The sequence below is a fragment of the Nelumbo nucifera genome, chromosome 2, assembly GCF_055504915.1.
Source record: "Nelumbo nucifera cultivar China Antique chromosome 2, China Antique-T2T, whole genome shotgun sequence".
NCBI classification, from domain to species: Eukaryota; Viridiplantae; Streptophyta; class Magnoliopsida; order Proteales; family Nelumbonaceae; genus Nelumbo; species Nelumbo nucifera.
Genome location: NC_142650.1, coordinates 54,637,858 through 54,656,688, shown reverse-complemented (window position 1 = coordinate 54,656,688; position 18,831 = coordinate 54,637,858). Strand labels below are relative to the sequence as shown.

The following is an 18,831-nucleotide window of genomic DNA, read 5'->3' as shown; positions in this document are numbered from 1 at the left end:
TTCTTTCTGGAATTTTCATTGGATGCTTTCTATCCCTCTTGTCTAAGCATACAACGGGCATAAAGAGGGTATATATGTCCTTTACTCTCACTGTAGAAATTGCCCACTTATAACTGTTCAGAAACTACCCACTTATAATTATTTAGAAACTATCCATGAATTATAAATAGTTTTGTCTTAGAGATATTGCCACGCGCAAATGCACGTACATGTTTACTAGTTACAATAAAAGGTGATACGCTCATTCCAATCAAGAGTGTCTTCTCATCTCTCCTTGTTTATGTATCCAATTCGAGCAAGGATGGCAACTTTAATTGCAAAAAGGATGAGAGAGTTCTTAATGAAATCATACTTTATCTCTTCTAATAAAAGGATAAATTGGATATCAACTTGCATTGGCTGGGAATGGGGGGCCATTGTGTGGTAACATTATTTGGATGGAGTTGCTGGATCTTTTTGTCTTTTATTTAAAATTCAATAAAGCTTTTATGTTGATAAGTATAAAGGGACAATAATATATTACCTGACATTGGTCCTAGCTATCTGATCTCTTGGGATGGGTGGACTGGATGTGGACCTGATTTTAGGCATTTTTTTGCACAAAATGGCTACTCTCAGACTTGAACATGCACTCTCATGCTTGTCAGCCTGATCTTTTACCATTGGACCAAGCAATGTGCCCCTTTTTCTTTGATAAGTATCTAATTAAAAACATTAGTCTGTGTTTAATGCTTTAATTTCACATCAGAAACTGGCTCTATTGTTCTGTCTCTTTCCTCATTGGTTCAGTAAAAAACTTGATCTTTACTATTGATGTTGTATTAAAACATCTTGCATTATTGGGTCTGGATTTTCTCTTATTATCTAGTGTAACATAAGATATTCATTTAACTAAGATTTACATTTTACAGTTAAGAGATGGTAAATGATACTCGACCCCGTCGCAAAATTAAGGATGGCGATAGCAACAACTCAAAGAGAGGGGAAATTGGTGCCAAAGGTTCAACTGCTTCAGGCTCGGCAACAACAGATACATCTGGTTTAAGAAGGTCTACCAGAGAACTACCTTCCAAGAAGAAGACATTATCAAGTCCTTCAAACACACGAAAGTCTGAAAGACTCGAAAAACAAACTCCATCAACTCCACTTAAGAAGAAATCTGAGCGAGTTGAGAAGAAAAAAATGCCATGTCCTTTAAAGAAGTCTGAAAGGAGTGAGAAGCAACGCTCTTTGAGCTCTTCGGAGTCAAAGAGGCATGCAAAAGGCTTGAGTACATCAGATACCAAATCTAAAAAGAGGAAGGGAGAAAAAAGTAGGAAGCAGCAGGCACTAGATGTCAGAGAACAGAATAGAAGTGAGAAGCAGGATTCAAAATCCACACATGTAGTATTGAAAAAGAAGAGATTAGATGCCCGTAGTTACAGGGCATTACTCAGCTCCAAGACTAAAATGGCCAAAGAAACAGGTATAGTGTACCTCATCTGAAATGAATATTCATTATTTTTCTTGATTCCTTTTTGATTAATTGATGTTTAAAGATTTTTTTTTTTTTTTTGTGATTAATTATGCCATCTGGTTTCACATTATTACTAGATGGTATATAAGAAAGTTGATGTGCTCTAATATTAGAATCTGGTGAACATGCGGAAAAAAGTTGACTTCTAAATCACCAAGCATTCTTTGCCATGGTAAAGACGTCTTAAGGATTTGACCTATGGGATCTTACTGTATGTCTGAACTCTTAAAACAACTATGTACAACCAGCAATATCTGTTCTTGATGTCCATGTCCCAGCATATTATTGGAAAAGAAAAACTAATGGTTGCTATTTTGTATACATACTGAAGTACTTCTTCTCTGTTTGGCTCAGATCTTGGTGAGAAGCTGAGAAGACAGGATAAGTTGTCTCAAGGGGATAGCAACAGAACAGGGACTAGTGATTCCAAAGAAGTTGAGGACGTTGCAGAACAGTACAATGACGAAAATGGTGAGGAACTGAGAAGAGAAGATATTGTAGGAGGGTGTGAAAGTTCTGCGCAGGAATCCAATTATGATTTGAGAAAATTTCCCAAGGGGACATCAAGATATCACAAGAAAGGAGAACTATCTTCATTTATCCGGAAGCGTAAAATTCATCCTGAAGAGGTTCAGAAGTCTGAAAATGGAGATGGTTCACCAGAGTCCAAGTATAGTGGTAGTTCTCTTCAATCATCCCCTAATGAAATAGTGGGCAAGGAAATTGTTGATGATGGTAAAAGTGTCCATATGGAGAACTCATCAGGGGAAGACTTGCAAAATCAAGAACTAATTGAATCTACTTCTGAGGGGAGATCACTTACTAGTGAGGCTGATGGGGGAAGGACTGACAAACTTGGTTCTGTTAAAAGAAAGAGGAATGCAATGAATATGGATTCTGATGCTTATGCTTCAGGAGCAAGTAAAGAGATTTGCTGTTCCACTGCTGATACAGTTTCTTCATCACAACCTGGCAGCAAAAGGAATTGCACTTTTGAGAAATGTAGTGTCTGTTCTAAAAGACAAAGGTATCCTTTTCCATAAAGTATATGTCTTGTTTTTTGATGTTAATTACACACTTCATATATGTGACATCCCTTCTAATTTGAAGAAAAAAAATAAAAGAATAATCATGTAAACTATACTTGATAGTCTTTGTTGTTATGAGAAAGAAGTTCTATCACATCTGTGCATAAAGGGCAGCCCATTGCACGGGGCTTCTGCCAATGCGTGGTCTGGAGAGGGAAAGATTTATGCAGCCTTACCCCTGCACATACAGAGAGGCTGTTTCCAAGATTTGGACCTTGACCACACAAGTCGAAATGGAGCAACCCAACCTTTGTGCCAAGCAGTGATTTACAAGGCGCGCCTAGGCGCACAAGTGAGGTGTATTTTAGGGTATGTGCCTCGCCTAGGTCCTAGACGCACCTAGGGGTGGAGCCGAGCCGAGTGGAGCGGAGCCAAATACTTGGCTATTCGAGCTTGGCTCGCTGAAACTGTGTTAGGCTCGAGCTCGATTCGAGATAGAGACTTGAGCTCGAGCTCGACTGCAAGCCATGTTTTTTTCTAAAAAATCAAATTTATACATATAAAAATATTTTTTATTTTACATACAAAAAATTAAGAATTATAAAAATTATTTATTAGTATACATAAAAAATAAAAAATATACATATAAAAATGTTTTTATTTTACAAACAAAAAATAAGAATTCTAAAAATTATTTACTATTGTACATAAAAATAAAAATATTATTATATATAACAAAAATTATTTATTAAATATATTTATATTTATATGTAATTGTATGTATGCATATAATAAAAAATTATTTATTTATTTTACTAGGTTTGTGAGCCTCACTGGGCTCGAGCTCGGCTTGAAGCTCGATTTAAACTGAGGCGAGCTTGAATAGCTCGTGAGAAGCTCAACTCGTGGCACCCCTAGGCACACCCCTTTCAAAAGGCACATGCTTGATGCGCCTTGCACCTCAGCCAGGTGTAACCCCCTATTTGCTAATGTTGTTCATTCATTCATTCCAATAAAATTTCTTCATAAAAGGCAATTAAAGTTATAAAATCAAGAATGCAATATGCATGTATGAGAACTAAGAATTTAAGATCCTAACATGGACTTGTTCGGGCTTTGCCTCGAGGGGTGTGGTACAAAGGCGACTCATAGAATCAAGAATGCAATATGTTTTACATCACATTAGCTACTTGAAATAATGCAATTGAGGAAAAAAAGAGATTGTGGGTTTTACATGCTTGAAAATGCTTTATATGTTTGCTTTTATTTTTAAATTTTCATTTGAATACGCTTTATATGTTATGTTTATGTATTTTAATTTTAGATAATAGGTTTTTTAAAACATTTATTTTAAAGTTTAAGTTTATATTTTTTATTAACATTATGTTTACTTGTTTAGTATTTTTTGAAAATTTTGGCATTTTTTGAATTTTCTTACATTTTTTTTTGTAATTTTGCGCCTTGCTTCAAAAAGGCGTGCACCTCGCATTGCGCCTCAGGCGCAAATTGGCCCTTGTGCTTTTTTTACGCCTTGCGCTTTTAAAGGCATGCTCCCACTTCTCATACTGAGTATCAACTATCAAGCACCTTTGGCCCTTGTGCTTTGTTCTGGTCATGTCATTTAGGTTGACTAATGTGCTGTCAACATTGTAAGCATTGATGAATAATGATCGTTCTTGCACCGAAATCGAACTAGATCTGAAACCAAAAGGAGGGAGAAGTATACTTGATACGGATTCCACAAATGTAGCTCCCAAAGTGGTAGTTCACGCCCAAATTGAATCCCAAAACCAGCTTCCACTGAAGATGGCACAACTTGGAATGAAGCCGGTTTAGCAACGCAGTTTTCAGTAAAACTGCAATCCAACACCTTGGGTCGAACAAGGGAGGTGACCATAGTTTTTCCTTTGATATTTTGTTGCAAAGATAAGAGATCAAACTGATCAAGATCAGTCACAAGAAGGGGAGATCGAATTAGGGTTTTTGGGGTGGCAAGAGCAGAGAGAGAGCTGAAAGCAGAATGATAACTGGAGTAGTTTGATCTCTCCTTTTATAAGCCTTAAGGAGCACCACTCCTAATTGAATTAGGAGGTTCCTAATCCAAATCTTTATTTGGATTTGGACTCTATTAGTGGATAAGAGTTATCCTCTTATGAGAATGGGTGCTCTAGACCCATATCCAAACCCATATTCGCCCAAGTCACATGACACCTGAAGCAGTCATGTGACCACTTGATTAATCTCATTAATCATGGGCTTTAGGCCCATTAAGCAAGTGGCTCACGTCCCAAGATAGTTGCTGGCCCATTTAGATTCAATTTGTATGGCGTGGGACCCCAACAATGACCTCACATAAGCCCATATGGGTTCGACCCAGCCTCTGTGAAAAGACCTGACCAAATTCACTACCAAATGCAGTGAACCCCCGAGTCCACTAGTATGGGCTCTTAACGGGCCCGACATTTACAGTTAAATGATCCCTGAGTCCAGCCATCAGGTAAACAACCCTTAATGGTCTCTTACACTTAACCTCTCACCCAATAATGATCAAACACTACTCAATAGGGAAGGACCTCTCCCCTGACTGCAAGGTGCAGTGTTGCACACTCTGCTCGGATGGGTCCCGAGAATTAAAACCTTTTGCAAACCCTTTTTCTTAAAAACATAATATATATTATCATATAAATATATTTTGCAAAACAAATCTCAAACACGATTGAAATTGACTGTCGAGAGTTTTGGATTCCATTAGAGAGAGTGCAGTCCCGATCATTTACTTTGTCTGACAAAGGGGCTGATCCTATCACTATGATCACCCACTCGAGTGAATTCTCAGACTGCCCCAACATACCTAGGTTTTGACCCCCAAAGGATATCATTGATTGGCATATCAAGTCCATGGGCTTGGTGTAACTTTCCAGTTTTGCCCCTCAGTCTCCAAGGTCTAGGGAATAACTAGAAAATGGTTTGGGTTCAGTGCTTCAAACAAACACACACTACCTGTGCTTCGGGTCTAACCCTAGCAGTTGAGACAATTTGCCCCAATTTCTTTGGCAGTACATTAGTGTCAGCCTTGGCAGGATAAACTCCCCAAGTCTATCCAACGACTGAGAACATTCTAAACTAATACGAGTCTCATAAGTGTCTAGTTTAAGGGGTAATTACATAGAAACACACCAATGATAACATGAAATAATTATGTACTTTTATTCCTTTACAATAAATGTATATTATCTGTACATCAATCTGATTGGAGCTAAGAGCATACACTATCTAACTGCTCCCACTTGCACTCAGGTTCAATCTGGTACAAGCCTCAGTTCCATATTGTCCATGTGTTTTTCAAACACTTTCTATGTTAGTGGCTTAGTCAATGGGTCTGCCACATTCTCCGCTGATGCTACCTTCTGAATCTGGATGTCCCCTCTACCAACAATCTCCTAGAGTATGTAATACTTCATCTCGATGTGCTTGGTCTTCGATTGGGCTCTTGGCTCCTTAGCTTGAGCAATGGCTCTAGTGTTGTCGCACAACAGTGGAATCGGTGATGTGCTGGATGGAACAACTTCTAATTCCTAGATGAACTTCTTCATCCAAACTGTTTCCTTGGCAGTTTCACTTGCGGCAATTTACTCGGCCTCGGTCGTGAAATCTGCTGTGGACCCTTGTTTGTTGCTTTTCCATTGTGAAGATGTAAATAGATGTAGACCTTCTATCATCTGGGTCTGATTGGAAGTCGACATCAGTATACCCGATCATCTTTAGTGAACTACCATTGAAGACAAGACAATATTCTTTAGTTCGTTGTAGGTATTTGAGTATGTTTTTCACAACGGTCTAATGCTCCTGTCCTAGGTTTGATTGGTATCTACTTACCACACTCACAGCCTGAGCAATGATTGACCGAGTGCACAACATGGCATACATGATTCTCCCTACGGTAGAGGCATAGGGAACCCCTTTCATGCCCTCAATCTCCTTAGGTGTCTTGGGAGACATACCCTTGGAGAGAGTGACTCCGTGTCTGAAAGGGACAAATCCCTTCTTGGAGTTATCCATGTTGTACCTGTTGACGATTTTGTCAATGTAAGTAGATTATGACAGTCCTATTATCTTTTTCGATCTATCTCTGTAGAGTCGAAGTTCCAAGGTGTAGGAGGCATCTCCAAGATCTTTCATGGAGAATCGTTGCGAAAGCTATACCTTCACCGTAGTCAACATTCTTACATCATTCTCAATGAGTAGAATGTCGTCTACATACAGAATCAGGAACGCAACATTTCTTCCACTGTCTTTCTGTAAACACAGGGTTCATCCGGATTTTGGTCAAAGTCAAATTGTTTGACCGTAGAGTCAAATTGGATGTTCCAATTTTTGGAAGCTTGCTTTAATCCATAAATGGATCTGTTCAGTTTGCACACCATGTGTTCCTGACTAGATGCAATGAAGACTTGCGATTGCTGCATATAGATATCTTTAGTGATATTTCCATTCAGGAACACTGTTTTGACATCCATATGCCAAATCTCATAATCATAGTGTGCTACTATAGTTAACGAAATCTTAATGGATTTGAGCATGGCCATAGGCGAAAATGTTTCCTCATAATCGACTCATTCTTTCTGAGTGTACCCTTTCGCTATAAGACGGGGTTTACAGGTCTCAACCTTTCCATCAGGGCCCTTCTTCCTCTTGTAGATCCATTTGCAATCAATTGCTTTCACTCCAGTGGGTGGATCTACGAGAGTCCAGACTCCGTTGGTTTTCATTGAGTCCATCTCGACTTTCATGGCATCTACCCACTTCAAGGTATCTATGTTCAACATAGCTTTCGTATAAGTCATAGGATTTTCCTCACTGTTCATGGCTTCCATCAAGTAACTTTCTTGATCATAGCCGTAACGAACTGGAGGTCTAGACACCCGGGTAGATCTTCTAAGTTGGGTGTTTTCTGGAATCTGTGGGACATCTCTCACTACTCTTGAGCTCTCTTCATCAAGAACAATTTCTTGACGGTGATCGTTCAAGATGTAATCTTCTTTCAAGAAGTAGGCATTTTGACTAACAAACACCTTTTGTTCTCTTAGGTTATAGAAAAGGATAGAAAAGGTACCTTAAGAGCCCTTGGGGTAGTCTATAAATAGGCAACGACTGGTCTTGGATTTCAATTTGTCTGCACTTGTTCTTTTAACATGTGCTAGACAACCCTAAATTTTCAAGTGTCTCACACATGGTTTCTTACCGGTCCATAGCTCATAAGGAGTCTTAGGAATGGATTTGGTTGGAACCCAATTCAGCATGTCCCAAAAAGGATATAGGTAGTTCTGAACACGAGGAGTGATCGGGCCATATTTAATAGAGTCTGATTTCTTCTCTCAGACACACTGTTTAGTTGTGGTGTAGCAGGAGGAGACAACTGTTATATAATCCCATTGTCCTTTAGGTAGTCCCTGAATTCGTCGGAGAGATATTCACCTCCTCGATTTGATCAAAGGGTTTTAATGTGTTTCTCCATTTGTTTCTCGATTTATTGTCTAAACTCTGAACTTTTCGAAGGATTCAGACTTATGTCTAATTAGGTACAAGTAACCATACCGAGAATATCGGTGAAAGTTATGAAATAACAATGCTGGTTGCATGTCCTAACATTCATGGGACCATATACATCAATATGTGTTAGGCCAAGTGTGCCCGTAGGTCTTTCAGACTTACCCGTAAATGGCCGTTTTGTCATCTTACCTTAAAGGCGAGGCTCACAAGTTGGTAGATCTTCTACAGTTAGAAAATCCAAAGGACCATCCTTCACCAATCTTGTGATACGTTCTATATTGATATGGCCAAGTTGGTAATGCCATAGGCACGTGGGATTAACCGTATCCCGTGTTCTTTTCTTGAATATACGTTCTGACGTAGTTTCAGTTATATTTGTTTCTAGAGAAGGACGGAGGACATAGAGACCATTCTCAAGTTTTCCATAAGTAAGGAATTTGTTATTCAATTTAATTGTAATCTTATCACTGAATAAAACAAAATAACCATCCTTACACAACTTAGAAACTGAAATCAAATTTCTTTTTCTCTTTTTTGATAAATGAGTGAAATTTTATTAAACCAGCAAATAAGAGTTACATGCAACCCGAGGAAAGGCGCGAGATACGACCATAAAAGAAATTACACTGAAGCCCAAAATAAAGTATCCCGGAGTACCCCTTGTTTTGCAAGTGAATCAGCCAATGAGTTTGCTAATTTGCTTACCCACTGAACTCTGATTGTCATATTCCTTGTTAATCATTTAACCTTTTTGAGAAGATCTCTAAAACCCCAAATCACAGTGTCCGAATCCTTCAACCAACCCACTATCACCTGGGAATCCCCTTCAATAATCAGATGCTCTACACCTAGCTGATTTGCAAGCTGGATTCCTTGTATAGTAGCAAGTAATTCGGCCCTTAAAGAGTCTCCCACACCCGCAGGACCCAAGTACAGAGATATAATGTTACTATCTTTGTTTCTCAGCACTTCTCCTATGCCTGAAGGTCCTGGATTTTCTCGGCTACTTCCATCAAAGTTCAGCTTGATAAACTCCTCCCCTGGTGGTATCCGTTCAACCCCATGTCTGTTTTTCCTGGTAGAAGTATTAGCCACTGCTAACCAGCTTCTCCATAGGTCATCAAAAGAGTATGCATTAAAGATCTTTAGAGTTTTCAACCACTGAATTGCCCTTGTCAGAATACATTCTTTAACTTCCGAGAAGTTTCTTTCTTTTTCACAAAAGATTCTGGTGTTCCTTTCTTCCCAAACTGTCCACAACAAATCTGCTCTTATGCACTTCCACATAATTCTCCCTCTCTTTGTGTGCCATTAAAAAATAGATGGACTAAACAAACAAGCTAGTATCAGATGGCAGGTTCCACCTACACTCAAACAACGTAAGAATCCAATTCCATAAAGCTGTAGCAAAGGAGCAAGAGATCAGTAAATGGTGACAATCCTCATTTTGAGATTTACAAAGAACACACCAATTAGGTGATAAGCACCAATTTGGTCTTCTCTTTTGTAGGTTTTCAAAGGTGTTAATCTTACCATAATAAACTTCCCAACAAAAAACAACAATCTTTGGGGGAATGGGCCTAGTCCAAAATTCTTTAACTGGGAAATTCTGAGGTGTAGAAGTGGAATAAAGGGACTTGAAGAAAGAGGAGCAAGTGAAAAAACCTTGCAGGTTAGGGTTCCAAATTCTTGTGTCAGGTTTGAGGGGTTCTAAACAAATAGCCTCAAGTGAAGACAATGAAACTGAAACACAAGCACTTTCATCATCACGTAACCCTCTACGGAAACCAAAATCCCAGTTTAGGGCCTCGGAAGAATCTGAGTAGGAATCAAAACTGGAAACCGACTCTTCCTTATAAAGGGAAAAGGAGTAAAGAGAGGGAAAAAAGATCTTTAAGAGGTTGGTTGCCCACCCAAATGTCTTCCCAGAAAAGAGCATTGTGTCCAGAATTAACATCATACTTGACCATATTGATAAAATGGGGTAGAATTCCGTGAATGGCCTTCCTGGGTGTTGCATGAGTTGCCTGTCGAGATACGCCGACATCCCAACCGTTCTGCATACAGCCGTGAATACTATTCACCACCTTGTGCCACAACCTCTCTCTCTCTAACGGCCATCTCCAAAGCCACTTCCTTAGTAGAGCTTCATTCTTAATAACTTGATTTCCCAATCCTAATCCCCCTTCACTCTTGCTGACTATCTCTCACCTAATCAAATGATACTTCTTCTCTTCCCTTGGCTTCCACAAGAAATCCCTCATCAGCTTTACTAGCTTCTTGGCTTCCCTGGAGGGTATCTTGAATACAAAAAGAAAATAAACCGGAAGACTAGCAAGTGTCGCCCTAATCAAGGCCACTCTACCCCCTTTCGAAATTTAACTTTTTTCCAAACAGCTAGCCTCTTTTCAAACTTTTCCACAATTGGATGCCAGAACCGACTTTCTTTTGGGTTAGCTTCTAACGGAAGACCCAAGTAGGTTAAAGGGCAATCAAACATGGAACACTCTAGAGAACCTGCTATAGCCTCTACCTCCCAATCTTCCAAATTGATTCCCACCACACAACTTTTGTCAAAGTTAATCGATAGGTTTGATGCAGACTCAAAGAATTTAATAAGATCTTTTAGGTTCCTCACTCTCCCTAAGTCTCCTCCTTCACAAAAGATGATGATATCATCAACAAACTGAAGATGAGTCACCGTGACATTATTCCTACCCATCCTCCAACCTCTTATTAGTCCTTCCCAATCTGCTTTAGAAATTATTCTACTGAGCACATCTGCCACAAGTGTGAACAAAAAGGGGGAAAGAGGATCTCTCTGCTTGAGCCCCCTTCAAGTTGGGAAGAAGTCCTTGACCCCTCCATTAACTAGAACTGAAAATTGGCAAGATGTTATGCATCCACTCACCCACTTGTTACAATTCCTTCTCTGAAAATTAAATCTACTGTTCCTATAGTAGTAGTTGCGACTGTTGCAGAAGACCCCAAGTAGAGCACCACTTCGTCGTCATTCAACCTTCTGCTTTCCTTGAACCCCTGCAATGTGTTACATGCACGAGTGGAAGCCCTAGAGTCAATACACCAGGATGTAGAAGTGACCAACATATTGGTCTCTATGACAAGAGATTTGAAATTACCTTCTTTGTTCTTGCGGTGTTCTAGATACTGAGGACAATTCCTCTTCCAGTGTCCAGTCTGTTTGCAGAAGTGACATTCATCCGATGACTTGTCTCTTTTCTGCCATTTCGGCTTGCCTGCTTTTTTCTGAGGCCTCTTCTTGCCCTTCCTCTTTCTCTTTCCAGATTTGCCACCTTCCACAAGCATGGCTACCGGCTTATCCTTCTTTATCAGTTCTTCAGCCCTCTGCAACATATTGCTGAGTTCTTGAAGGCTAACCTTTAGCTTGTTCACTCCTTTCTCCTTAAATGATATTTCTTTGGATCCGAAGGATAATGTAAAGACTATTAATGTAGTAAGATGGTTTTGAAACAAAAGGAACTTTCGTATTGTACAAGCATCGAAAGTTTTTGCCAGGTTGAAGATGGGTTTATATGGGATTGAGCCAAATAAGAAAGTGAAGAAAACAAAGGACCTCAACAAGAGAATTAGAGGGGATTTCGTTAAAGTGAAAGCATGATCTGAGTAGTGGATAGGAGTGGTGGGAAGCCTGGATGGTTTTCTGTTTTGGTCTGGATTGGGTTTTATTGTTTGTTTGAGGTATGGGTTAAACTTGTACAGATGTAAGGTTTTTTGTGTTTTTCAATTGGGGGCTTCTTTCTTTGTTGGGTTTTGATTAGTTGGTGGAGGTACATTTATTGGTTTTTTCTATGCTTGTTTGTGATTCCTTATTACCTCTTGTGTATTTATTTATTTTCTTCTCTGATTATATTTTTTATTTATTGTAAAGAAAGAACATGAAGGGGTGAGGGTCCGAATTCTGGTTTTAGAAGTGTCTAACAAAACTCCCTCCATGAAACAATGGACGCCAATAACTTGATCATAGTTAGAGTTCCTAAATAGCTTTTCATGGGGAAGATAATATTGCTCTATTTGCCAACCCAACATCCTACCCGTTGTTAGTTAGCTATGAATACTTCCAACAACGTAATGCCACATATTGTTTTGCTATCTGGGCAATCTCCACAACCATTTCCTAAGAAGAGATCAAGAGCAGAATTCCTAAGCACCAATCTCCCCACTCCAAGACCACCTTCCTTTTTAACTTTTGCACACCATGTCCCAGTTCATGAGGCGATCTGTTTTAGAACCCCCTCGTAAACTTTTTAAATATTTTTGCCACTGACACAAGGATCCAAAAAAATTGACGAGTAGTCATCAGCATCTAATCCTTGTCCCAACTCTATGGAGTTGGCTACGTAGGTGTTTGGCATCAATGCCTTTTCCTCAGAAAACGGTGCCATATCAGAAAGCCGTTTTTTGGGAAAATGTCTGCTGTTTGGTTAGCCGTTTTTCTGAAAAATGTTTTCTCAAACCATGCCTTGGAAATCGGGAAAGGTCTGAGAAAATGCCCTTTTTGGTGTTTTCCCGTTTTTTCTACTGTTTCTAGCAACAGTATACATGGCATTTAAAAATGCCTATGTGGCAGCAACAACAATGGTATCAAATAGAAAACCAGAGAAAACAGCATGCTTATGCAGCATCATTTTCTGAGGAAATGCCTCTCGTAAACGGTATTGGTTCCAAACACTGCATACATGAATCCTGTTTTGCTATTCCGTTCTGTTCAGTGCCATATCCATTGTTGTATGGGCACTTACATAATTTCTTATTACTTCCACCCAAGTACTTTTTGGCTTGCTCCTAGCTTTTCTAACCATTCCAACTTATAACAAGTCATTTATTTATCTCCTATTGGAGCTACTCATAGGTGATCAAATGAGATGGGGTAAATTAGCTGAGTGGATTTGGTATGGTATCTAATTTCTTGGTTACATTAACAACCAACACCCTAGCGATTTCTTCCTCCTCTTCCTCCAAATTAATTCTGGCCAAGCAACTTTTTGTCAAGGTAGCTTTTTGGTTGAAATCAATACAAAGCACTTCATCAGAGGTATAAGATTCCTTGTGCCTTGTGCCCCATTATCCTGATACAGAATAATTAGATCATCTGCGAACTGCAAGTGAGTCACCTTCACTTTGTCTCTTAGGGTTCTTTTGTACTTTCTTCCTTAAGGCTGCCTTAGCTTTATGTTATAAACTTTTTTTTTTAATACAATCTCTTTGTTAGTAGGCTAACCAAAAGGAAATGTGAAAAATGTGAACAAGCATATTCATTCCCCAATGTCAATTGGCTAGGTCAACATTCTACCTGGTCCTTCTACATCCAGCAGAGCATAGAAAATCATTAGTCAGTTACATAGTTTTCAAGGCGCCAAGGCAAGGCTAGGCGACTGGGGGGCGCCTTGTCGCCTAGTCGCCTAGGCGATGGATTTTTTATGTTAAAAATATAGATCCTAGGGTAGTTCCCTAGGTACCATAACCATACACATCTTTAATAAATATTCATGATTTTCATAAGAAAAGTATAAATTTCATATTAAAGTATAGAAAATCAACATATTCATGAGAAGAAAAGGAAGAAGGAAAATAAAATTCAAAAAATATAGGGGCTGAACCCTTATTTTTGTTATAAGAAAAGAAGAAAATAAAAAGTATCAGTAGTGGTAGTAGTAGTAGAAGAAGAATATATGGAAGAGGAAAATGTGCTGATTAGATAAAATTTTAAGTTCTTCCTTACTTATTGGTTCAGGTTTTTAAGTCTTTAAGGGTTCAATACAGCATTTAGCAATGTTTGTGTTGATTAAACCCTAATAAATAAGAAAATAATAAAAATAAATTAGTATATAAACACACAAAATGATTATTTTAGTTTAATAATGTCTATTTTATAATTATAATCTCAAAAAAGAATGAATAAAACAGTATTTTATAGTAGGAAGTATAAAACTGCTAGGCGATTAGGTGAGGCGAGCCTCAAAGGGCGCCTTGTCGCCTAGGCGTCGCCTAGGCATCGCTTTGACAACTATGGTCAGTTACTTGATGCCAATTGGGTTAAACTTTTTAGCTTAGTGTACCAAACTTGAGGTAATGGTCGGTCTATAAGTCTATAACACTAATGACACTATGGGTTCAGTCATACATGTTGATTAGGCATTATTCAGTACTCCTTAACAGTATAATGACTATTATGCATTATGAACTACTTAGCCATTATAATGGTATTATTAAATGCATTGTTATGTAACATCTGTCATAGCAATTGAAGAGCTTATATAAATAACTAACTTGTGACTGACTTATGCTGATATTTGATTTGGACAGGTTGGACAATGATGCACAAAGTTGGGAAGTCTGTTCATGCAAAGAAAAGGTAAGGCATAAGTAATGTTCACCTCTTTCCTGATGTCTTTCTTTTTTTCCCCTTACTTTTCTTTTGTTTTCTTCTTTCCTTTCTCTATTTGGGGCCGTTACTCTATCTCCTGCTACTCATTTCTTTTTTGGGAGGTAGTGCATGACTTTGAATTTATTAATCATTTTAATATATGTTAACACACTTCTTCTTCTGAGAAGGCCAGGAAATATAAGAATTATTCTTTTGTTTAGGCACATCACATTCAATACCTGGATGTTAATTTTAAGGTCATAATTCTACTAAAAAAATGTTGGGACAGCCTAGCCACAGGTTCCATTTCCTGCTATTTTGAGAAAAGGGCCTTTTGGGAGCTCCAATCAACATGCAGCCCTTCCCTCTTTCTTATTGCTATTCCCTAATGTTTCTACAATCTATTCTTTTGTACAGGAGGGGGGGTCTCAACTATTGAAGATTGGTCTACCAGAAAATCTTGTTCATATCTAAAGCTATTGGCGAAGAACTAAACTACATACCCTAATTATCAAAAGAAAGTGGAAAAAATGATTGGTTGAGTTGTTTTGGGGACTTCTGGGGCATGAAATGTAACTAGAAAAAATGTTGGGTTAGGTGGCAGACTCTAACCTAAAAAGTGGGATGTTTGGCTTATTTGTATATAATCCAATATCTATTACCCTCTAATGAAAGTTCATAGTACCAATATATATTTCATTCTAATAAATGTTCATAGTGACCGATAAGACGTAAAGGAAATAGGAAAAGCATGGCCCTATTCAGAACATCATTTTCTAGAATGAAAGTGCTTGCAATTTCTGAAGTGGGTGTCTATCAAACTCGCTTTGCTGTTTTATGTTCACTGCCTTTATACTAGAACATCATGGGTGGCTAATTATGGCTGCACTTGACAAGGTGAATCATGTAAATTTTTTATCCGTTCAGGTGCATTAATATATATTTCTGGATGCTAGACCTTTTTTTCACTTGATTCTGATTTCATATTGGATGTTCTTTTGGGATAATTTTTGGAAATGGAGAAAAAACAATGGAATCTTCTCTCTCATCTATTTTTTATGAAGTTAAGCGTTATAGTGATCAAAAGAGAAAGAAGTAAGTAAAACAGTTGGCCAACCTTCTCAATGTGGTAGGGAAGGGGCTCTGGCATGGAAGGAGTCCTAGAGCTCTGAAACGAAAGGAGCATGATTATATGTTGCATTTAGTGTTTGGTATACATTCTGGTTTTTGTGTGTTCACAACTATATATGTTCAATTTTTATGATCAATAACCATTTGCTTTATTAATTAAAAACAATAGTTATGTACAGATTTTTCACTTGGTGTTCAGAGTGCATGCTGAAAATCATCTCTCCCTATGTGTTTTCTTACACTTATTTGTCACTTATCAGATTGGATATTGCTTATGCTGTTCATGTTGTAAGTCCCTGTTTTGGAACACTTAAAATAAGTACTTATTTGAATAAGTATTTATTTTAAGTGGTGGTACCACACAATAAGCACTTATTCGTGTTTGGCGAAAAAGCCCAGAATAAATGCTTATTTTGAAAATAAGCACGTAAAAAATAAGCCAAAATTGGGTGGCTTATTTTTAGTGCTTATTGGTTATGTTAAGTTAGAGCTATAATTATCATTTCCACAAATTTAAGTACTTATAGATGTGGTTCTAAATGTCGATACAGGCTGATATGTCGAATGGGGCATATCGACCTATGTCTTTGGGCGCCTTTAGTTTTTTTTCCAAACCTGTTCAGGGGGGTTGATACAAGGCCTTTCTACCCCCTGAAATAGGTCAACCCCTAAAGTGTTGCCTAAAGTGCCATATTGGTGACCCACTGATACGGTCCAATATGTTGCAAAATTTAGAACCTTGCTTATGAGATAAGTGATGCACGACACAGTGCAACACAAATAAACACTTATGTGGTTTGAGAAAAGACCTCCTAAACACTAATAACTTCCATGTCCTTGGTCAGCTATCTGTACATCCATTTTTTCTTAGCAAATTTCTATATTTCATTTTCCTCCTTTAGTAGCCAGCCTATAACAAGTTTAGAATCTTCCTCAACAGTCAACTTGTTAATATTCAACTCCTTTGCTCTTTTAATCCCTTCCATTTACTGCCATAACCTCAACTCTAAGTGAATCACCACCTATCCCAGATGGACTCGGGTTACCTTTTCTACTTCCACTAAAATTCAATTTAGTGATACCAGCAACCTGTGGAGAGCATATTGGACAAGCTACGGACTTAAGTGGAACTGAATCAACCACTTCCTTCCAATTCTTGAACGGATCATTTGAGGAAATGCTTTCAAATAGTTCTAAGGATTTCACCCAATGAACCACCCTAACAATGATACTTTTAATGGTGGATGCTACACTTCTTTCCTTTTCAGAGAATATTCTTCTGTTCCTTTCTTCCCATATTGTCCAACAAATAGATGACCTTTGTACATCTCTACAGAATTTTACCTCTTTTCTTTAACCCTCTAACAGAGAGGGAGGTAAACAAACTTTGTACATCTGGAGGGGGGACTCCATCTGCAACCAAATAGAGAGAAACCAATCCCAAATCACAGAAACAAATGGACATAATATTAAAAAGTGATAGCAACTCTCACCATTAGCTTTACAAAGAATGCACCAATGTGGAGATAAATACCAATTAGTTTTCTTCTTTTGGAGAAGGTTACAAGTGTTACACCTTTCTAGAATAGTTTCCCAACAGAAAGCTCCTATTGTAGGAGGAATTGGTTTACCCCAAACTTCCTTTATTGGAAAAGATTGCCCCAGGCCAACAGAAGACTGTGAGAGAGCTTCTAAAGAAAGAGACACAAGAGAAAGCACTAGAGAGAGACAAGATCCAAATCCTTTTATCCCATTTTGATGGGTCTAAAACCACCCCATCCAGGATTTTATTTAAAGCTAATACAAAGTGCAATTCAGAACCCCTTAGATTCTCTTCTAAAACCCAAATTCCAGTCAAACCCAAAAACAGAATTGGAAGGAACTAGAAGAGAAGATATGAGCTCATTTTTAAATCTTGAGAGAGAAACTAAAGAGGTAAATTGTTCTTTCAGAGCCGACTCCCCCACCCAAACATGTTCCCAGAACTTCACTAGGTTACCAGAGCATAACTCATAACTGATGAAAGGCAAGAATGACAGAAAAATGGCTTGAACTGACTTCCAACTAGGGATGCAAACAGATTGGATCGGATTCGAATCAGGGTATATCTTAATCTGATCCGACACTGTTCATCATATATACATGCTTTTTTTTATAAAAAATAAATAATATAACAAATTTATAAAAATAAAATAAAAATATATTTATAAATAAATAAATAACATATATATTATATTTATATTTATAAGTATATAATATATGTTGGATTGGATAGGGGGTTGATCCGAATCCGATCCGATCTGAAGATCAAAACAAGGGTGATCCGAATCCGACCAAATGGGATCATATCTTGATCCGATCCATTTGCACCCCTACTTCCAAGGATAGGTTCTTGTGGCCCTTGCCAACACTGCAGTGTCTCAGCCATTAACCGCTTGTTTGTGTATGCATACAATTACCTTAGCCCAAAGCTTATCCTTCTCTGTTGTTAATCTCCATAACCATTTTCCCAACAATGCCTCATTCTTTTTTTGAATATTGCCCAAACCTAGTCCCCCTTTCACTCTTGCTCCTATTAACCACTTCCCATCTAACTCTATGCCTCTATGGTCTTTTTTCTCCTCCCTTGATTCCCACAAGAAGTCCCTCATCAATTTCTCCAATCATCTACTCACTCCCTTGGTATCTTAAACACTGACAGGAAATATATTGGTAGACTAGCCAAAGTGGACTTGGTCAAAGTAATCATGCCCCCCAAAGAGAGGTAATTCTTCTTCCATGTGGCTAATCTCTATGTAAATCTGTCCACCACTGGCTCCAAAAGTTGGTTTTATAAGGATTATCCCCTAATGGCAACCCCAAGTACTTCAATGGCCATTGAGAAACCGTGCACCCCAAAATGTTTGTGTTTTGAATTTTCTCATTCTCAGCCATATTAATACCAAACACACAACTTTCAGTTTGACATCCTTTCAAAGAGATTTATTGCCAATTTTTATTGGTCTTGTTTCTGCTGCCTAAGAAAGGTCGTAATTGTACTTCTACCTTATATTAGAACATCAAGCATCTTATGATTCTAACTCACATCATCATTATCCTCATCTCATCCCTTCTTTTTATCCCTTGTATATCTTGGATTTGGTTTGTCTAGCATGCTTTTTTCTTCTTTCTTTGGAACCCATTTCAAATTCAACATCGCT

At 38.2% G+C, this 18,831-nt stretch overlaps 1 protein-coding gene across 5 annotated transcripts in view; it reads left to right on the top strand.

Annotated features, from left to right (window-relative positions):
* LOC104601279 (uncharacterized) overlaps positions 1-18,831 on the top strand; it is a 101,745-nt gene that overhangs the window by 15,394 nt on the left and 67,520 nt on the right. For 4 of the 5 annotated variants that reach the window (XM_010264569.3, XM_010264570.3, XM_010264571.3 and 1 more), the window contains exons 2-4: positions 912-1,465; positions 1,871-2,543; positions 14,440-14,488. In XM_010264569.3, coding sequence (XP_010262871.1) covers positions 919-1,465; positions 1,871-2,543; positions 14,440-14,488 — 1,269 coding nt within the window. In that variant the 5' untranslated portion in view covers positions 912-918. Of the gene's footprint in view, positions 1-911; positions 1,466-1,870; positions 2,544-14,439; positions 14,489-18,831 lie in introns of those variants that run through there. The other variant, XM_088897052.1, reaches the window with a different exon arrangement.